The sequence below is a fragment of the Pseudomyrmex gracilis genome, unplaced genomic scaffold, assembly GCF_002006095.1.
Source record: "Pseudomyrmex gracilis isolate BER0280 unplaced genomic scaffold, ASM200609v1 scaffold_135, whole genome shotgun sequence".
In the NCBI taxonomy this organism is placed as follows: Eukaryota; Metazoa; Arthropoda; class Insecta; order Hymenoptera; family Formicidae; genus Pseudomyrmex; species Pseudomyrmex gracilis.
In genome coordinates, this window is record NW_018020719.1 from 36821 (window position 1) to 59358 (window position 22538).

The following is a 22538-nucleotide window of genomic DNA, read 5'->3' on the forward strand; positions in this document are numbered from 1 at the left end:
ACACACACACACACACACACACATGTCGAAATAATATATTTATAAAAGACTCCAGAACCGTCGAAAAGAATCTTCGTTTTGTTTATTACTAATTTATAAATATTATTATTAATTTGATAGCGAGGTGATTCCTCGGGTTCCTGCTGGTTATGCCAAAAATTGTATCGCTTGTTTAGGGTTGTTGGAACCAATATGAGCAGGGGACGTTGTGCCGTAAAAAATTATTCAATGATATCCACAGACGTTTCGGTTTTTATTTAAGGTATTACCCTCACGTCCCCGCGGGCGCGAGGGAGCGGAGATAGTTCTATCTCACTCCAATTGAGGAAATGGCAACGTCGCTCTTTCTCATACCAATCATAAAATCGCTCGTTTTCTGTGTTATTTTAATTATATTACTGAAAAACTGTACGGTACAGGCGTCTGATTTTTCACACATATTTTCTTTATAGTCTAAAGAAGCTGTAGTAATATTTTTAGCCAAATCTGAAAATTTGAACTCTAGATATTTAGGTAAATCCACGTGATTTCCTCATTCTCCCTATCACTTCCACGTTAAATCATGCGAAATTCGTTTTCGATTTTCTCAAAAACTGTACGGTAAAAAAATCTGAAAAAATTCAGGGGTTCACAGATCAAGTTTTTAAACATTGTGTAAAAGTTTAAAGTAAAACTGAAAATTAGAAAACAATCAAGAGTAATACCTTAAACCATCTTCAGTGCAACTGTTACAATGTGTATGCGTATAATATAGTAAATACATTTTCTTTGCGTTTAAATTTTATACAACAGATAAGCAAATAAATTAAAAATATAAAAACATATATAAAAAAACGTACCTAACTCTGTCTCATTCCTTCATACTACAACGATGTTTACGTGTGAAGTCATATTTAAAATTATCATAAGACAATGTGATAAAAGTAATGTAGCAAATATTATTATTTTACACATACACACGTGATATAGATTAAATTTCTATCTATCGAAACACGCGTATATATATATATATATAGTCGATGAAATACGAAATCACAAGACGGAGATTCGCGTCCGTTTTGAGGATGCGAATCCGTGTGGGCGGAGGAGGAAAAAAATCTGCGTCCTCGAAAGCGCGCGTCCGTCAACTCCAGTTCGAGATCTGAAAAAAAAATCCGGGCGACAAGTAGGCGTTGCAACGGAGGAGGAATTACACGAGAGAGACGGAGGACGAACAGACCCGCAGACGGATATACATTATACCGCGTGCCGCAGGAAAAGTAGAGTAACGAGAATAGCATATCCTGGCCGCGCGTGTTCTTTTTTTTTTTTTTTTTTATCTGGTGTTGTTACGGCCGGCGAACATCTCCGGGAATATTAGCATACTTCGAATGATTTGACCGTTACGAGACGTAATATAAATTCTCGTCGCGGTGTCGCGGAATGCAACGCGCCTCCTCGACAGGAATCGTATAAATCACAACGCGTCGCATACGGAGGCAAGAAATTTATTTTTGCGAAACAAAAAGATGCAAATAGTAAAGTAAAGTCATTCGATCGCGTCGCGCGACGATCAGGCTCTACTGCTGCGAAGCAGTAATCACATCATAGTAAACAATTTGTTCGCAATTTGCCGGCAAATTGTCAGCAATTTTAAGCAAAAATACTCAGCAAATTGGCATCAACTGTGTCCGCATTAGGCTTCGATTTTGTCGCCAAAGCTTGTCGACAAAAAAAGTACCAGCAAATTGCTAGCAGAAACCGAGCACAAAGCTTGATACATATTGAAACATATTTTGAACCGAATCGACGCCAAATACGAAGCAAGATCTGCGCAACACGACACGGTTTTGCTTGGTTCTTGCTAGCAAGTTGCTGTTATATTTTGTCAACAAGCTTGAATATATTTTTGTTAGCAATTTTGCAACATTGCCAGACAAAACAAACTCCGCATCATATATTTGATGTCTTTTCTGCTAATAAAATTTGTAACAAGCGTTTGGGCAAAATCTGTCTTTCGACAGATTTATGGTTGTCCGGGCACGTAAGATCCTTTCGCGCCCGGAACATTCGCGTCGATTCTTCTGTTTGCCCGATTTCCAAGGTTTTAAAATTCTAATTGCCGTTATTGCGCAAATCCTCGAGAAACCACGGCGGTTTTCAAACAGAAAACCGACATAATCTGATTGGGAATAGCGTCTCGAAAGAGAGTACATATATACATATATATATATATATATAGAAAGAGAGAGAGAGTTATATACGGGGCGCGGCAAAGCAGACTTACAAGTCAGCGATTATCGAGCGACAAGGCCAAGGAGAGCAAAAAAAAAAAAAAAGCGAAAAAAAAAACAAAGACGCCGACTTCTTGGGCTCTCACGCGCGCGTGAAATGTTTCGTCTTTCTAAAAAAAAAGAAAAAAAAAATACTACCATCTGGCATTCCGTTGCCCCCGCACGTGCGACGCAATTCGGAAAGACGTGTATGTTACTCGATCATGTACTTATTTATTACAGAAATAAACGAAGATGTTTATGTTCGTTAAAAGGAAATAACAGATTTCTTGGTCGATTTGAGGTTTGCCGATCTCTCGATTCTTCTGTTCGCAGGTGGTTTTCTTTCGATTTCACAAAACGGCTCGCGCGCGCGCGCGCGCGATGTTACAAGAAAGGAGACTCGATTTCACTGCGTCAGACTGACTCACAATCAGTCGGCGAGATAGCATCATCGTAACGGCGAGACTAACGAGATCGCGGAAGGACTTATATCTCTGATGACTATCGCTGACGACGCGTTGTGTTTGTGTGTGCCTGTGCGACGCGCGATTGGTCTTCCGCGTTTCAGAGAACGCGAAGAGAACAAAGAACGGAGAACGTTCGAAACACTTGTTCGGCTTCATCGGTTGCTGGCCGTTCTATGTTGTCTCGCGATTCTTGATTTTTTTTTTTTTTTCTTTACTGACGCGAGAGATGGAAAGCGCGCGGTGGCTTTTACTTCGCGATCGGAATGATCTTGAAGTTGCTCATCGATAGAAAAAAATAAAAAAGCGAACTTCGGAGTTTCACAGTGTGCGCGCACAGCGGTTGTGTTATGAAAGAAAGATTTTCATTTCTGATTAACCGCAGATGTCTCCGTCTGATGACGCTGATTAATGACGCTGCGAATATTCGCTTACGACATACGCTATTTTATACGCGCGTATATATTTCTTCTCGTAACGAAATCCATGTATATAATTAATTAAACGAACGAAGGAGTCGAGCGAAAGAAAACCTCGGCGGTAAATCGAGAAGGAGAAATATGCATATATATATGTATATATAATGTATACCTGTGCAACTTCCGAGTCAATTATATTTCGCAACGCGATAAATGAGATGCTATCACCGCGGGCGGACGTTTACTTTTCATCGCGAGAAACGAGTGTAGCGCACGCGGAGCGTCCTAGAGCATGAAGACACACATCAGTTTCGGTGAATGACTGAATGAAGGAAGAGTGAAATTTAACATATACCAGAGAGAAAAAAAACAATCCGAGCGATTACATATCCGACAGATCATTGCGAGAAGATACGTTTTTTTTTTTTTTTTTTTTGAGACGACAAATTTTAATTCGGACTTTCCGCGTTTGACTCTCAGAGTTGAGATGACTTTTGCAATGGATTTCTTCAACTTCGAAGATTAAATAATTTATATATCGGAGATTATTGCAATCGGCAAATTAGGGTAAAATACCCAATTACTGTTACCCTAAGTTATTTTATTTAAAATATTAAATAAATCCTAAAAATGGTAAAATAGACCTTCCTAGCTAAGAAACCAAGGTTGAAGTGGCTTAAATAAAATCTAATTGAATCCAATACGGAGATCAGAGGAACGTTTCGATCTTTATTTTTTTAGATCATCATCAGCCTCACTGGATCCTGAAAATCCTAAAAAGTTACGCATGAAAACAATCTAACATAGAATTTTAAGTGCAATTAACATAACAAAAAATCTCCAGCACTCAACATTCGCGTCTCATTTCTTTCATCTTAGGGGGTGACAGTGATAGCTCTCGCATATCGTTCTTTTTCAATTATTAAATTTACAAATAAAAATAGAGACTTTGAGAGGCGTTATTATTTCGTTTCTCATATTAGAGACGTTGAATAATAACCAGATAAGAAGAAAAACACATGTTTTTGATAAATAAGTAATAAAAACAATTCACTAACGCCAGAGTTTATTATTCAGGTGACGGTAATTGGGTCTTTTACCCTAGTTTGTGTTTTTTTTTAAAGAAACATTTTTGAACAACCTTGACAATCAAATTAATAAATTTCGTACGCGCGAGAATTAAAAATGCGGCCCAAATAAAAGAGTGATAACAACAATACGCAGAGTGTCTTGAAAATTGTAAAATTATTTCAAACAATAGCGCGACAAAATGTACCGTGGGAGTAGATGCGTTATCGAATCGCGGCTTTGAACAATAGGCGCAAGCTATCGCGAATCAGCGTGGGAAAGCGCGATGCAATTTTCTTTTATTGTACGCTATAAAAAGATTCAACATGTATAAAATCACGATGGGAGGAGAGAGAGGAGGGTATCGTAAATACAATCCGTTACAATGCAATTGGTGATGAAAGTAGAAAAAGTAGAAAAGAAATGAAATTTTGCTTTGAACAACGTAGGTTCTGTAAAAAAAAAAAAAAAGTTACATTTACGATTGCGAGAAATTTAATTTGTTGTTGAATTCGCACACGCACACGTGTTTCACGTTAAATTAAATCACGATCATTTGATTATTAACCCACCTTGATCTCGTGATAACGTTCCTCCAGATAATAAGCGACGCTCTTGGCCTCTTTGTACTTCTCGGCGAGATCCACATACTTGTCGTAATGCCGTTTGAACAATACGTATCTGCGGCAAACAGAAAAACAAGAACAAATTGGTTGTGAAAAATGTCGTGTTAATTTCACACGAAAGAAAGATCAAAATTAGATTGGAAAAAGAATATAATCTAATTTATTCTCCAAATGTTGTTGAATATATACGTTTCAACACGTACGCGGATACGCGTCTCTCGTTGCGGCGCGTTATATCGTCGTTGTTGCAGATCGCATCAGAAGGCGACCGTCCGCGATGGATTCGCGGTTCATTCCGAGCCATTGTGCCGCCGGTAATGTTGTGTAGAGAAACGAAACCGGATGTGCGGGCGGTACTGTTCGTCCCGATTCGAAACTTCTCGGAGGAACCCACACTCCGCGGAGGATCTCTCACGGCGTCTCACCTCGCACGTTGCAACACACGAAATCGATTTCACCTGCGCTGCCGAAAGAAGCGAGAGAAGCGCTTCCTTCTTTTCTCGCTCGCTCAATGACGTCGAGGTGCGCCTCCTCTGATCCTGGAGAGCGAACGCTTTCGCTTTCACGCGCTCGACATTCGACGCGATTGTCCGACCGATTCGGACTGATTCGCGCACAAGTGATATACCGTTCCGCGAGCAAAATTCCGGCCGTTTCGCGCGTTTCTTCCGACAGCCGGCGAGCGAGTGACTCCGAAATGACTCCCCCGTTCCAACTCTCGACACTCCGGGGGCCCCTCGAGGATCTTGCGAAAGTCATCTGACCCGGAAACACGAGGCCTCGCATCAAGGCTATCGTTACGCGAACGTAATCAATAGCCGATGACATAATCTCTCGCTGGACTTATTATGTTCACGGTACCCGCGTGCGTTCTTGTTTTTTTTTTTTTTTTATGTACAGATAAGGTAAAAGACCCAATTACTGTCACCTGTCCAATTACCGTCCACCCTAAGCTATTTTATTTAAAATATTAAATAAATCCTAAAAAGTTATGCGTGAAAACAATCTAACATAGAATTTTAAGTGCAATTAATATAACAAAAAAAAAATCCAGCACTCAACATTCGCGTCTCATTTCTTTCATTTTAGGGGGTGACAGTAATAGCTCTCGCATATCGTTCTTTTTCAATTATTAAATTTATAAATAAAAATAGAGATTTTGAGAGGCGGTATTATTTTGTTTCTTATATTGGAGACGTCGAATAATACCAGATAAGAAGAAAAACACATGTTTTTGATAAATAAGTAGTAAAAACAATTCACTAACGTCAGAGTTTATTATTCAGGTGACAGTAATTGGGTCTTTTACCGTACCGAAACGTGCTAAACTAAGATTATATCACGCGCCAGAAATTTAAATGCTTTTCGAAATTGTGTGTTGACGCATTTTTTATTTTATATATTGCACGTTATATGTGTTTGTCGCGCGTAGGGTAAAAGACCCAATTACTGTCACCTGTCCAATTACTGTCATCTGTCCAATTACTGTCACCCTAAGCTATTTTATTTAAAATATTCAATAAATCCTAAAAAGTTATGCATGAAAACAATCTAACATAGAATTTTAAGTGCAATTAATATAACAAAAAAAATCCAGCACTCAACATTCGCGTCTCATTTCTTTCATTTTAGGGGGTGACAGTAATAGCTCTCCCATATCGTTCTTTTTCAATTATTAAATTTATAAATAAAAATAGAGATTTTGAGAGGCGGTATTATTTTGTTTCTTATATTAGAGACGTCGAATAATACCAGATAAAAAGAAAAACACATGTTTTTGATAAATAAGTAGTAAAAACAATTCGCTAACGCCAGAGTTTATTATTCAGGTGACAGTAATTGGGTCTTTTACCCTATTTATGCGGAAAATACGTTAACCCTCTATGGGCCGAATTTTCTGTATCTGCAGACAACTTGCAAGGTATTTATTTTGACATTTCAGGTTGATGGTGCTGCCAACCGTCATCAATATTGTTATTGGTTATTTCAGGAGGCATTATATAATTAAAACGTATACATCATCTTGTGAAAAAAACTAAAACTATTTGGTAAAATGTGGATATATTAGCTTGTGACTTGAAAGTTACATGGGCCCATAGAGGGTTAAGTCTAAGAAAATATTTATACAACGCACGTGTGAGGCAGCGAGAGTGTCGTAAAAAGATTTACGTAAGAAATTCGAGCTGTTTTAGTGCAGTGTTTAATCGCGTATCTCTCTATAATCGCAAAAATTAAGTATTTACTCTTTTTTTTTTTTTTTTTTTTATGAATGGTTCGCGCACAGCGAGGAGGAATAATAATAACCGGAATTAGAATTAGAAATTTTCTCCGCGAAAACATTCGCAACGGCAATCCTTTTCGAATGAAACGGGCGGTGTGTAATTGCGAACTTCCTAGTAATTATGAAAGCTGTGAATGCGAGCGCGTTGCGATGCGTGAATGAAAATATTAATATTAAAGAAACGAAGGTATATATATAAAGTGTGAAAGTAATTAGTCGACGCGGTGAATAATATCACGCAATACTGCGCGACGATAAATTTAACAGAGATACACAATATATGCTTTATCGATTATACCTTACCCCCCCTCCTTCTCTCTCCCTTCACACTACACGTCATTTGTGAACACAATTTCCTTTCTCTGGATTATGCTTTTAGAACAAAGAGAGACCCCTTCGTTTATTTCGTTTTTGACGACAATTTTTAAAAACACACACCTAAATCTCGTAACGCGAGAAGAGTGTTGTTATTGAACTTAGCGTAAGTTTTGTAATGGGATATTTTTTTGTCACGATAATTTTTCTAATTTATTCAGTCTCGCGACGCGAAGGAAGGTAGACCTTGGGATCTCTCTCACAAGGAGATCATCATCATTTATTCACCTACGTAATCAAGAAACGGAAACAAGCATTGTGTTTGTTAAACGATCAGGAGCGGCTTCCACGAGTCGTGATTGCTCAACGGGATAGAATGTTATTAGAGACTGAATGTTATTCTGATTGGTCCCCTATTGTGTGTGTGTGTTATTTTCGTTGCTATCGAGAGAGCAAAACGCATGTCACGCAGAAATTGTTATCTTTCTTTCTCTCTCCTCTCTCTTTCTTATTTTTATTTTAGAATAATTTTTTTCGGATATTTGCAATTAACTTAAGAACGTTCTCCGAATTATTGATTTTCTTAGGATTTTCTTTAAATTTGCGACATACATAGTTTATGATCTTATTTATACCTAGCCTTTTTGGATAATAGGGGTAGCAATGTTAAATTCCAAAATATGGAAGATTTATTATTTCAATTTTTAACATGGATGTCCTATGCTGAGCCTTTGTGAAGTGGGGTTTTTTTTAAATTACTGACGACAATTTTCTTAGGATTTTTAAAAAAAAAACAAGTATGTGGTAGTGGAGAGTGTCCTAATTAAAATACGATTTTGAATAATATGGCAAGCAATCCTTTTTTTCAAACTGTAGCTTTTTTTTTGGTTTTTTTTTGTTTTGCTGGATTTATGTGCGCTGTGTACTGCAGTTATTTTTGAACTTCTGCGCGGAGTAGAAGCGGGTCTTAGCAGTGCTGAATAGCTCCAACTTAACTTTGTTACAGCAGTACAAACTTACTCATGAGAAGAGATATTTTAGGTTGCTAACCAATGTTAGTCGGAGAAAATTACCACCAGGTACTAACCTGTAGAGATCGTTCTCGGTGACGATGTCGCGAATGGAATCCTCCGGATCGACGGGAACCACCACGGTTCTGGATGGCGTCGCGAGGATGCTGCGTCGCGATGCTCCGGCAACGCCGACAGCCTGATTGTACGCGCTCGAATCTCGAAGACCGCTTGCCGCTATCAGGTCGTCTTCGGACGCCGTGGTCGGCAAATCGACGCACGGACTGGGCGATCTGGAAAACGTGCCCAGCAAATCCTCGCTTCTCGAGTGACGCATCTCTCTGGCTATGTATCTGCCGCGTTCCATCTTGCGTTTTCTGTCAGAAGGCGCGGTCTCCGAAAAGCAATTATCACACTCGACGACGGTACTCCCATCCGGTCGATTCCGAAATTCTAATCAATCAATTCTCTTCTGATCGATTTTCTGGCACTCACTTCCGGTTGCCGCTATCCTCTAATCGGTTGGTTGGCGCGACCGGTCCGTTAATTAAGCGCGCGATGAGGTCGCCCGTTGATGCTCGTTCTAATTCGCTAAATTGTGCACTTCGATATTATACTTTTATCGCAATCGCCGCCCTTATCGTAATTGCTGCCGATTACAGCGTAGTTCCGGTATCGATCCCTCAGCGGGAATTTGTTTCCTACGAAGACTGATCTCTTCGTACTTTCCTATCGATGAGCCGAAGCTATTCTGCGGCATCGAAGAAGTCGACGAGAGCAATTCTCCACCTCTTCTATCGCGCGATAAAAAGATCTATAAAATCTCGATCGACACCTTTCGCGCACCGTTCCTCTTCACTTGCCTCAACATCGACCTCAATATTCTCCTCATGGTGTAAGGAAACAAGTTGATGTATTCCCGTGGATGTGCGGTAGCGTAGCCAATCGGACGCTACATTTTACAGATGCTCTACTTGCTGTATTCAAAATTGCAAAAGTCAAATCCATCCATCAAAATATAGAAAAGTAAATATTATATATTACAAATAAACTTTATTCTTATACTCGTACAGTAAAGCAAACTTATATTGAAATAGTATAAAGACATTATATTAAAATAAAATAAAAAAAGACAGAAAAATTGAAAATTTCATAAAATATTAAATAAAACTTAAATTGTATTTTAGAATACACATTGTTTATAAATGTTGAAACTGTTATGTAATTGTATTCATAAATGTTACATATACGTTAATTATTTTATATTAGTATAAACAACGTTTAATAATAATTGCAACATATAATATTATATTAATCACGTAATAAATAAATCTACACAATATATGTAAACTAAATACTAAATAATAATACTAATAATAAAATAAATATCTTTAAAAAAAATAATACTTTGATTATTTACACATATTTTGTATATTTGTTTAAATTATTAGTTTAAATTATTTGTTTAAATTATTAGTTTAAATTATTTGTTTAAATTATTAGACTTTGAATTAAGTTTTGTTTAAAATATAATCGCGACAAATATTAAATATATAAAAATATCGTATTTAAACTTCGCGTTGGGTTTGAAATCAATTTCTGATTGATCGTGAATGCGCGATGCAATACCTTGTTTCCTTATACCATGGATTCTCTTTTTTTCCTTCTCGCGAGCTTCCTCAATGCACGCGCGCTTCCCCGTGCTGGAGGGAATCGCACATTAAAATCAATCACCGTAAAATTGATCTTTTTCAAAAATTTATTCTCGCGTTGCACACACACTTCACACAACTGCCAGCGCAACTCAGACGCAAATGCTGCTAATGCGAAACCAAACACCTTCGCTTCGCGCTAATTCGAGAGTCATGATACTCTCTTGTCTTGTTGTATCCAATAACTACACGTAGAAAAAAGCGTGTTCGCGATTTTTAACGAGGCTTACGGGGGGGGAGGCGCGGTAACGGGAGGTTTCAATAAATTTTTTTCTCTTCGCGCTCTCTGTTCACGCTTTGAGAATCGCGCGCGCGCGCGGAGGCGCTTTCTTGATGCGTTGTTGTGCGGTGGTGGTCGTTGAACGAACGGTTCGCGGCCGCGCTCTTTCGCAAAAGTACGCCGGATAAAACTCGCGGAAACCAACAGGATCGTTGTACTTATTCCCTCTTGTCTCTTCGCTTCGCTCTCTTGCTCTTCTTCCTCTCGAGGAGAGTAACGGACCACCTCCGGATTCTCCAGGATTCTCCGTTACGACTGTCAGTTAAGCGTTAAGAGAAACGCCTACCACTTCCTAAATCGAGTGGGCCAACATTATATCTTACACTTTGGCAAACATAAACACACGTCCCGCAATTGACATTGCGACAATAAACATGTGTATATATATAGTATCGAGATACTTGTGTAGATATTTTTCAAACTCTCTCTCGGATAAAACTCAATCGTATCCAGCTATCAGGTATTAAAACAGATAAATAGTCGCGATTGTTGTTGACGTAGATAAAAAATCTGCGAAAACAAATTTCCGCGCAAAATAATTTTTTTTTTTTTTTTTTTACGAAGGTGTACACGCACACAGGATAAAAAAATGTAAATGAATATTAATATATTCACATTGGTATTAAAAAAAATGTCCTTATCACATTCTGTAGTTTCACGACGAGCGTGAACGGAAGAAAAGATTATGTTATTTCCCAAGTGTCTCAATGACACATCTCTCTCGGCGATAAAACAATCTTGTAAATCCCGAAGAAATCCCCGGGAGAACACCGTTCGCAGGATATGCGATATTATCCCGTATTACCTAAAAAACACTGGTGTGAGAGTCCTGAAGAGTCCATTCGCGTGTCACTGTGTCGCCCTCACGGCGAAGGACATATACTCGCGCAAGGAAGGACTGGTGCAGGTTTTCCAAGCAGAAATCCGAGGAGGTTGATCGGCGGCTACGCGGATCAATACACGCACCGTGAGGATCCCTCACACGCAGTCCTGCGGGTCCGTCAGGTGGTCAGGCGGCCATGTTTCACGGTCTAGCTTCACGGATGCTTGACTCGAGCTCTCTGGATAACGACTCCGCTCTGATCCTCGCGGAGTCCCAGAAAACGACGAGGATCTCGCACACACGGACCATGCGCGGGGGCAACCAATATATCGCTCGCTCCTCCGCGAATACACACACGTCCATCGACCGCAAAACTTACCCGCCGCGCCCGCTCCTTCTTTTGTCGTGCGCGCACTCCGAAATCCGTGCTACTGACCGGGGGGAGCGAGTACTAACCGCCGGCACCGGATCCACAAGTATATACTAGCCGGTGCTGTCAGTCACAAGCTCTCACGAAGACTCTTCGGGTTCTCTCGCGCGCACCTTTCCCACCGTGTGCGGCGAAAGCCGGTGATGATCCGTCCGGCGCAATGCGTCGTACGTTCTTTCGTACCGATAGGGGAATCGAAAGGGAAGGGTACGTATACTTACACCGGCTTGTGTTATCGCTCCGCGTTCTATAAGTAAGGTTCATTATCTGAAGAGATCCTCGCGCATTTCAGAATAAACAGAGTAAACATCAACTTACTATACTGTCGGCTTCGAGTACATGTATTACAATAATGTGAAATTTGTTAACACCGTTAGATAAAATCAAAAATCACACGTCACGCGTAGTTTTTATTGTAATTGTCGTAAATGAAGTTTGTAATAAAAAAAAATCCAATCGAAAATTTTTATATCGTCGTGTTCGAAATTTGGTTTTTATGTTTTTTAAATACAGGTAATCTTTTTTTTAATACACACACACACACGCACACACAAAATTTAATTTTTTATTGTCCTGTGTAGATTTATTTAATTCTGTTTAAACGTCTAGGAATCGGACAACTGAACACTCTCGGACACGCGCGGACAATAAGCGAAGAGAGGGAATAATAAAAGAGCGTCCCGCGCAAACTTGTATATACAGGATGATTCAGAACAACCCGTTATCCTTGAAAATACATATTCTTGACTAAATTCTAAGACAATTTTTTATTTGGCAAAATTTTGTCTGACGCTTACTTTTTGAGTTACTAATAAAAATAGTTGACGTATCATGAGTCGGATTTAAAAGGTAGGCAGGGGCGGCGCAACTCACCGTGATTGACAGTGATTTATGTGATGCACGGATTAAATGATATAAATTGCGAATGAGTAAATAAATTAAGTAAGAGAAAAAAGAGAGAGAGAGAGAGAGACAGAAAAAGATACAGAAACAAAATGCGTAGCGATCAGCTGATCGCGTCAGGCACCACACGTAATCGCCCGCGTCTCTGAGTGAGTTGCGCCGTCCCTGCCTACCTCTTGCATCCGACTTGTGGTAAGTCAACTATTTTGATTAATAACTCAAAAAGTAAGCTTGAGACAAAATTTTGCCAAATAAAAAGTTGTCTTAGAATTTAGTCGAGAATATGTATTTTCAAGGATAACGGGTTGTTCTGGATCACCCTGTATTGCAACACAGGATCGGAATATTTTTTTCAAATATAGTACCCAAAATACAATCTTGCATCATATGTCATATAAATGTATCTCGCAACAGTTATATAACATATTTAATAAATATACTCTTCTCTATTTAACGAGTTACAATTATGTTTATTAATAAGTAAGGTGAAGAACTCCCAATTATTTCAAAATAACGCGTATGCGTTAATTAATAAGCGCGATTATTAATAAATTTATGGAAATTATTGTGTAATGTAAAAAGTTCTATTGATTGATTAATATTATTACTTTTTAAAATTAACACGCATTAAATAATTTCTATCGAAAAACATGATATTTTATATATGACATAAGATTTATTAGATATTCTCGCAAATGATTGAAGAGAAGGTTACGTCTATGCGATCACAAGCCGAACTTATCGAATAAAACGCGATGACTGTTTTTCAAGTGTGTCAGCGCGATAACTGCAACAACGCACAATCGCGTATCACGTGTATCGGATGTTTCGCAGATTATTTTAAAATTTCGTTCTTTGTCACGTCGCGCAATTTTAAACCGAAAATTATATTAAATAACGAAAAACTAAAATCCCCAAGCAATATTTTACAATCAAACGCAATATTTTTTAATCAGAATACATTTATTTATTCTTATAAAAAATATACACCGCGTATATTGATACAGAATTTATAAAAATTTCTAAGAATTATATATATATGTGTAGAAAGAGAGAGAGAGAGAGAGAGAGAGAGAGAGAGAGAGAGGAAAAAGTTGGGAGCATGTTAGAAAAATACGCATATTCATAAAATAAAAACTTTATGTTCTCTTTTAAAAGGTTTCGGAGATATATCGCGATATACATATAATTAAGTTAATCAGTATAAGATATAGACATTTATTTGTTAAATAGTTTTTGTCTAAAAAAAAAACAAAAAGGAAATTTTTAATGGCGAAAGCTCCGGCTCATAGCCCAATCGGCTAGTTTCTATCTATTTAAGGAACTGTCCGTACGTAAGAGTCGCTCATATTTTACACAAAATACACAAAGCTTTACATAAAGTTGCTCATTGTTCACGTAATTTATTGCACAAATGGTTTGATGTTTTTTTTTTTTTTTTTTTATCGTGAATCAATTCTGCTTTTAGCTATAAATATAAACGCACGTGTAGTCCCGTGCTAATTTTATGCAACGTCATCATCGCGATACATTGCAAATATTTTAATGCGTAAAAGTTGCATTATGTTTGAACAATTGAGAGCGCGCGTAACTTGACAATTTTTATTTTCACGATCATCGTATTAATGTATTAGACAGAAGCAAATTATCAACAATAAGACGACAAACTGACTGAGTTTTTCTGAGAGATTAGCAATTTCTCAGAAATAATGGATCAAACATTTCAACGTAACAGAAAAATGAAAAATGTTTAAACACATTATTTTTTGCAACAAAAAGAAATACGTTTAAAAGTTTTTTTTTTTTTTTTTTTTTAACGATTAGTTCGTTACAAATAATAATCAAGTCGTTGCCTCATCAAGCTTTAAAGAATCTTACAACACGGACGACGTACTGCTTGCATATCGGACACTCGGACATTTGCTTGCCACAGTTGATGCAACAAGCCATGTGACCACACTCCAAAATGACACACTCGATCGGTGCGTCCCAACAGATTTTGCAAAGTTCTTCCTCGCTCAGATTTTCTACCTCTGTAATAATATATCACATCTCTCTTGTTATATAAAGAACAATAGTTATTGAAAATTAATAAACATATACGGACAATTATATAGCACATTTAGTTACGTTATATACCTTTTCTAGATTGATTGTACTCGTTCCACAATCTGGTCACTTTATTCAATAATTCTTGTCTTTCTATGCAACCTTTGTAATCTACGCGATTTGTACTTAATAGATTCTTTAATTGTTTAACATTTAAATATTCTAATTCTGACGTTTCTTTTATATCTGATAATTGTACTTTATCGGACTGCGCAAGAATGAAAACAAAAAAAAAATTAAATATATATAAACATACTTTGTATAAATTTTATTTACACACATTTTTTTATACGTGAAACATTTATCATGTTATACGTACCGTGAGAATTTCTGTAATTCGTATATTCGATTTGTTCTCACTAGATGCTTCAGAAACTTCTTCCTGCTCCGCAATTATTGGCTCTGGTGCATTGTCTGGTGCACTCGATGCCTCAGGAACGACCGGATCATTATCGGTCTCTGTAACTTCTATTATTTCCACACTATCTCTTCTTATTGACCTCTCCTCCTCCGGTGTTTCGTTGTCACTACTAAGTGGAAAACTAAGGAGCGGACTATTATCATTACTTTCAATTATTCTTTCTCCCTCGTCCATTTCAATGTCTTCGCTTCTTGCGGGTTGCGATTCTTCGTACGCATCTCCAGACTGTTCACTGTTTGAGGTACTGACATTTGGCATACTTTCTGATCTGTTTATAGAGAGATCGACTCTAGAATTAAATCGTCATGAATTGTTTCGCGATATTATTTCTATTACACATGTTGTACACATGAAATTTTTACTTTTACAGAGACTTTATAAATATTTAAAACAATTGTTTTTTTTTTTCTGCAAAGAAGTGTGAAAAATGGCAAAGCGGTCAAATCTAAAGCTAAAAAAAAAAATATTCGACAAAAATATTCACAACATTATCACAGATATATACACACACACAAGTATCAGTGTACACACTGCTACTTAAAATGTGACGTACACAGGTTCTTGGGCGGCTGTTTGTGTCCTGGTACTTGTACTTTCGTTATTTAAGCAGGGATCACTCCCATTAGCAAACAGCATTAGTAAATGTACCAAGTCCTCTTTCTCTGAAATTAGATACGCGGTTATAAATATTAACCACAAACTGTAAGTCACAGGTAAATACAGTTTATTCTATATTAATACAAAAAATTACAGAATTTTTAATTGAGCTTGGTATTTATTAAGAAGCATATCATAAAGCTGAAAAAAAAAAAAACTGTCAAAAAGTGATATCTAATGATACATACCAACACATCCTTTGACAGAAACTTTCTTTGCCACAAGATACTGACGTAAGTCTTTGGAACGCATTTGTCTGATCTGATTCTTCACAAGTGGTCTCCTTGATAACAAACCACAACTATCGCATGTAAATACTTTATCCAGTCGTTTGATCACACATTCCGAGCAAAAGTACCTCAAGCAGTCCATACATTGTTTCTAAAAATTATATGAGGAATGTAAAAAAATTCATGTAGCACAAATGTTTGTTTTTAAAAACTAGTAACAAAAATCACAATATAATTTTCAAGAACAAAATAATCTTTTTTGCACAATTTCATGTCATTTTTTAAATTTATAAATTTTTTAAAGTTGCAACATAATTTGATAAAGTTACTATTTCTGTTATTATTAAAGTTAATAATTTCTATTGTTATTAAATTATTTATAAGTATACAAAACGTCAGAGAGATACCATTTTGCTAACGTTTATACAAAAAGAGGATTTGTTGTCATTGAAAATTTTGTCATCATCCAAGTGACACGCGTTCAATTCAACAAGAAATTCTTGAATTATTAACAGTATTGCTCTGCGACAGATCGTCAAAGATATACTACGGAAACGCCGAGAATATGTGTGTTTATATTTTCACACTTGATTCGCACTTACTTTTCTCTTGAACAAGGTGAACTTAGCACTACATGCTTCACAAGCCATTTCTCTGGATGTTTTGATGGTGCCGCCCCTTTGTCGCCCTGAAAACGGTTTCGCGTGCACTGTCAGTTAACGAAACTGCGGGAATATAAAAAGAATATTACAGGTATCCTACATAAATTTAGAAGATAATCATTGCTACACGCACGTCGTGAAGGCGACATAATAGCGAGAGCGTAACCTTTTAAATCGATATCACTGTGATGTTGTGTTATCGGTTTAGAGACAGTATGGCCGATGTTGAACGATCGCGGACATCAAAAGCGCCACCAATTGGTAAGAGATGCAATATCGTTATCTTTTACTCTTTCTCGTTATCCTTGTAGGATAAATCTCGACCCGATACCTAGTTAACCCTCAAACCGCAAACCGGGTTTTTTTTTTTTGGCATCTTCTATCCGCAAACCAGGATTGTTTATGTCTCACTGTATTTTTTATGAAGGTTGCAGTTTTCATAAACAAATTAGAGGTAAGAGATACAGTGATTGGCCACTTAAGGAAAACTGCACTATATAGAGTGAATTATAAAATTAAATTTAATAACTTAAAGTAAATCTTCAGTATTACTAGCTCAAACAAACTATATAACAATTGCAAATAAAATAATAAATTTATTAGAAAATTTGAAAAAGTATTCAAAATTTGATAAAATATTTCCTATAGTCAAAATAGACAGTTATTGGCCATATGAGTTATGTTATAGTATCTGTTTACATAAAAGTTAACATAATAAATTTTTTGTTTTGACTTATGAAGATATAGTATAATGAATATTTTATTTATAACACATTAAAAACTAATAAACCTACTTACATTTGTATCTATAACTCAAAATAAGAGGCCAATGACTGTCACATGGTTTTTATAACCTTAAAAACAGTGATTGGCCGGTTGGCCAATGTTTGTCGTATAACAATAAGAGTTTTTGAGCTTTTTAAATACTATAATATTACTTTTATTCGGAGCAGAAGAACTTAATTAATATTAAAATGTTTATAATTTAGAATATAATAGTAGTATTTATTAATTCTTTAATACATGGCCAATTACTGTTGGGAGGCCAATAACTGTACTGTTTACCCCTATGCTATTGCATTTTATTAAATTTAAACGCTTAATTGATCATCATAAAAACCGTTTTTTTTTTACATTTCTAAACGCTGAAGTTTTTTAAGTAAAAACTAAGTTTTTTTGATTTTAAACAGTTTTTTAAATTCAAAATAAGATTTATTTATTAGACTATAACAAAATAGTCAATCTGTTCTTTTGGTCGAAGCATCCGAGTTAGCTCGTCGGAAGAGCACAGCTCTTCCTGATAGGGAAACCATTTACAAAATTATGTGACGAAATCTTGCACTAAAATTGTAATTTGCAATTATACAGAATAATTTTAGGAAATAGATGTAAAAACATTGATCTTTTCTGAAATATTTGTAGTTGTTTGCAAAATTACTTTCCAAATCCTATTTCGGCAAAAGAATAACACGATATGGCGAATCATCTTAGCAGTATATTTGCAAAATTAAATTAAAAAAAAAATTGTTCAATAATTGAGAAACAAATTTCAGCTATGTGATGTTTAAAAAATATGTAGAAATACGATTGCATATGAAAAAAATGCAAGAAATCGTCGTCACTCATGTCATATTTGTGCAATATTTTCACAATTTGCCTATTGGAGGTATATACTGTGAAAATGCATAACGACTTTTTCGCAATTTTTGACAAATATTATTTACAAAATTTTTTATTTCGACAAAACTGTTGCGTTTATGGCGAATCATCTTAGTGCAATCATTGCAAAAAATCGTCGCCATTCACGATGCCCTTTTTGTGCAATATTTTCACAAATGTGTCTATTAGGGAACATGTACCTACGTAGCAGTTACATTGTTGAGTAGAAAATTATAACATTAATGTTATACGTTTTATTGTTACTTTGTGTTTACTTGTAATTATGAATATTACAAAAAATATATAAATTCTGTTTTTGTGATTCTTTTCACAGTCAGACACACAACTGTGCCTCTCAAAAATATAATATATAACGATTTAATCTTTTAACCTTTTCGCTCCGGGACTGGTCCATATATGGACCAACAAGAAAAGCGAACGTAATAGATGTTTATAAGGTCAATTTAATGCACTAAATTTAGGAAAAAAATTGAAAAAAATCTTGGTTACTTTTTTGACCTTCAAAATTAACTTTGAAGGGGGGGGTAGCAGGTTATTATTAACTTTTTCGGCTAAAATGCGAGGTCAATTTTAAAGGAAAAATCCCCGGAGCGAAAAGGTTAATTAACTACTCAAAATGACTCAATAAAAGAAGTCGAAACGTCTAGATTATACACGTCTCTAATTTCTTGCACAACATCCTGCAATTTGGTTCTTTCTGGCCTAATCACTTAAAACCCGAGGATAACCCTTTACACGTCACTCGAGATGTTACAAAAGATGTTTTTATTTTTGTCTTACTCAAGAATCAAATTAATATAATTAAGTAATAAAGTTTTATCAAAATGATTATCGATTGCGTCGGTATATAGATTGGATCTCAGGTTTCTAGTGGAAAATGGCGTGTGGTAATAGGGACTGCCGAAGGAAAAATACTTCCCCTCGCGTGGGACGATATAGTACACTCTTTTGTACACCCTTTCTATGCCTCCAGTTTTGCCTCCACCAATCACACTAGAGTGTGTGCGTGTGTGTGGTATAACCTAACTAACCTAACCTAACCTTAACTAGTAGAACTAGCGACATCATGGCTGCGTTCGGGGAGTGCGCTATCAGCGATGTTGCATCATTCTATCTTTATTGCTCATTAGATGTAAAACGAAGATAGAATAATGCAATAGCGCTGATAGCGTGCACCCCGAACGCAGCCCATGAGCAAGTTTGTTGCGTTGTGGAACAAGAGACGCGGTAGGATAACTTGTGTGTGTTAGTTAAACTAACACAAGACTAACTTAGTTTTAATATATGTGAAAAGAGGCGGGCAAGTATCAAAAATTGTATCATTTTTTATTCACTCCTCATCTTTTTTTCTCTTTTTATGTGTAATATTTTATAAATAATATGTTTTACTCACACGTATATTTGATAACTAATTTAAAAAGCGGAATAAATCGTGGTATTGTGACATAAAAAATAAAAATAATACTTCACTATATTTATTATGGCAGCATGTTTTTCAGAATTGTTGACACACAATATTCTTTTAATAAAACAAAAAAAAGACGCAATATCTTTTATATATAAATATGTATACATATACATATATAGTGTCCGACCGAAGGTTCGGTTTCGGTTTCGGCGCAAAATTGGAGTTTCGATTTTTTAGTTTCGGTTTTGGCAACAAACCGGCCGAAACTACTACCGAAACCGAAATTTCGTTCGCGTTCGTGAGTTGTCGACTTGTCGCGCTAAATAATAACCAAAGGTTAGATAGAAGTTATTTCGTTTTTTAGATAAAAGCAAAAGTTTGTTTTTGTTTACTTAATCTTGTTAAGTACAAAGTTTTTTTTTAACTATCTTTTGTTGGCAACTTCATAATTATTATTATGATAATGCTTAATTATATGCCTTTGAATTAATAATAGGTACTTGACATGTTGATAGTTTTTGTTACAAACTCAAGTTTTAATTTATTTTTATAACTAAAACTTTGACTGTCAAAGAGACTGTAATAATAATTGTGTGATATTAATACAGTACTGATATTGATAATAAAGACTGCATTGATCAATGACTTTTTGTCTGCGTGAAGTACACATCTCACTCCACATACAGAAGAAAGTTTGCGATACTTTTTTTTGTTGATTTTCTAAGAGCAATAAAACTATTCGTTTATCGAATAAGGGTTTTTTTTAACACATACGCACCTGCAGCTAGCTAAAATTAACAGGCTCAAAGTAAAAAAATCTAATAAGGGATTATCATAAAAGGAAGTTTCGGTTTCGGTTTCGGTTTCGGCCGAAACTGAGACAGAAACCGAAATTCGGTTTCGATTTCGGTTTTGGTTGTAAAAACTAATTCCGATCGGACACTATACACATATAAAAAATCAATGCTAAATTCGAACTTTCATGCAAGAAAGTAGAATTAAAATTTAGAGCCTGTACACACGGCCGCACACATTCTAAAATTAAAGTTAAATTATAATTATATGTATTAAATAAATTATATATAAATAATTATATATATATACGCAAAAGTACACTAAGATTATTAACAATAATTCGAATAAAAGTTTGATTATTAGCAACAATATATACAAGTAACTCGTGAAGTATATATATATATATATATATGTATAAAGTAAAATATAACAAATAGTTTATAATTTCTTATTTCTATATAAAATCACACAAGCATGATTATCACGCGTTTATTCTAAACGTACGAATCGCATCGCACGCAGTTAAATGACTAAATTGCTTAAAATATCAGGATATAAACTAAAGTTTTCGTTAAAAACGATTATCAGTATCAAATAATGCAAAATCTACTTTTTAATTAAAAAAAAAATGATAAAGTGTTATTCGCTGCATCGACCGAAACAATTGGTAATCTAACAGTGTTTGCAGAAAAAAATGAAAAGAGATGAGACTGAAGTAATGAAATTAGGATCATACACACACACACTCTCTTTTTACTACTTTAAGAAATTTTCATTACCATAATATTGTCTCACTGATTTTGTTAGTTGACTTATTTAACATTCTTCTGTCTGATATGATCAATAGTTTACGTTTTAGTCGAAGAACTGATAATGAAAAATTCTTACTCCTCGTGTTTTGAATTATGTTCACCTTGCGCTATTGGCTCAAAATATTTCTCGTTAAAGATTCACACTCTCCTATTGTGCTGATTTGATATCCCGTCACATATATGCTAGTAAACGAAGGAGATAGAGTTCTTCTATCTCTCTGGTTATCTCTCTGACAATATAAAGTTTCTTATGACTTAAGCCGTCGGACTTAATGTAAGTAATGAAGTGACAAACGTGAAACTTTTGATTGAAGCAGAACTTAATTTACAACCTAATATTAACACTGTACAAATAAATGTTATTATTTTAAAATATTTTATAACACTTGTCAAGTGTTAACATTAAAAAAAAAAAAATGCTGACGACTAGCCAAACTTTTGGCGGTTTCTCATCTTCGAAATTAATGAGACATAATATACGTAGTATCAGAGTCCATGGTATAAACCATAAATTGCGCAACTATAAAATTACATAGGATGTATGGTATCCTTCATATTCTGCGATATCCTCGTGAGAGGATCTTCTTCCAGGTCACTCGAGATTTGATTCCAATTTTCGTCCTCCTTCTCCCTCTCCTCATCATGCACCGAGTTTTCTCTAAGAAAACAAATATAATAGATTTTATTTGCCCATAAACAAAAAACTAATATTTAAGTTTATAAAAAATGTCTGTTTTTTTAACTATTAATTAATGATATATAAAATTAATATTTAATCGTTCTATGTATGTGACAATCAACAGGTCGCTGTTTGCGAATTATAAAAGTAATGTTACTAACTCATATTTGTTAGTGGAAGGCAGAAATAAGGATTTCGGACAATCCTTGAAGTAGGGCCAGCATTCGCCGTGAAATTTTCCGCGGTTTTCAGCCTCGACGTATTCCTTAAGAAGATTCGCGAAAGGCGATCGGCTAGCACTGAAAATATATAATTCGGAGTTTTACTTTTTTTTTTTTTTTTTTTTTTTTTTTATGAAAAAATGTGAAAAAATTTTGTTTGATTGTTTTTTTTAGATGACTTATGTGAGAAACAGTTTCAGCATTTCGCCGATCAGACCGAAGTTGTTCAAAGGGTGGCCCTGAATCTCGCAAATCGCTCTCAATAAACACGCTTTCCC

The 22538-nt window shown here is 35.7% G+C and overlaps 3 protein-coding genes across 12 annotated transcripts in view; all 3 read right to left on the reverse strand.

Annotated features, from left to right (window-relative positions):
- The window catches only part of LOC109856776, a 17825-nt gene extending 6037 nt beyond the window's left edge, over positions 1-11788 (reverse strand). The window contains exons 1-4 of one of the 5 annotated variants that reach the window (XM_020432420.1): positions 11236-11788; positions 10068-10722; positions 8516-9415; positions 4779-4887 (exon numbers count right to left, since the gene is read on the reverse strand). In XM_020432420.1, the coding sequence (XP_020288009.1) occupies positions 4779-4887; positions 8516-8805 (399 nt within the window). In that variant the 5' untranslated portion in view covers positions 8806-9415; positions 10068-10722; positions 11236-11788. Of the gene's footprint in view, positions 1-4778; positions 4888-5035; positions 5614-8515; positions 9619-10067; positions 10970-11235 lie in introns of those variants that run through there. The other 4 variants (XM_020432423.1, XM_020432424.1, XM_020432421.1 and 1 more) reach the window with 4 other exon arrangements.
- A 2223-nt stretch (positions 11789-14011) lies between these two features.
- LOC109856780 (E3 ubiquitin-protein ligase RNF34) lies at positions 14012-16913 on the reverse strand. 5 transcript variants are annotated; one of them, XM_020432436.1, is made up of 7 exons: positions 16832-16913; positions 16606-16728; positions 15962-16154; positions 15670-15778; positions 15015-15405; positions 14726-14903; positions 14012-14619 (listed from the first exon to the last, which is right to left on the reverse strand). In XM_020432436.1, exons 2-7 carry the CDS (start codon positions 16651-16653, stop codon positions 14444-14446), a joined length of 1095 nt encoding a protein of 364 aa, XP_020288025.1. In that variant the 5' UTR covers positions 16654-16728; positions 16832-16913; the 3' UTR covers positions 14012-14443. The 5 variants fall into 5 exon arrangements, with proteins under 5 accessions (XP_020288025.1, XP_020288024.1, XP_020288023.1 ...); XM_020432435.1 differs by having other exon boundaries at positions 16799-16901; XM_020432434.1 differs by having other exon boundaries at positions 16606-16691; positions 16799-16893.
- Positions 16914-20937: 4024 nt separating this feature from the next.
- The window catches only part of LOC109856781, a 13874-nt gene continuing 12273 nt past the window's right edge, over positions 20938-22538 (reverse strand). Inside the window, exons 4-6 of one of the 2 annotated variants that reach the window (XM_020432438.1) lie at positions 22444-22505; positions 22201-22338; positions 20938-22018 (exon numbers count right to left, since the gene is read on the reverse strand). In XM_020432438.1, coding sequence (XP_020288027.1) covers positions 21889-22018; positions 22201-22338; positions 22444-22505 — 330 coding nt within the window. In that variant the 3' untranslated portion in view covers positions 20938-21888. The remainder of the gene's footprint in view (positions 22019-22200; positions 22339-22443; positions 22506-22538) is intronic. The other variant, XM_020432439.1, reaches the window with a different exon arrangement.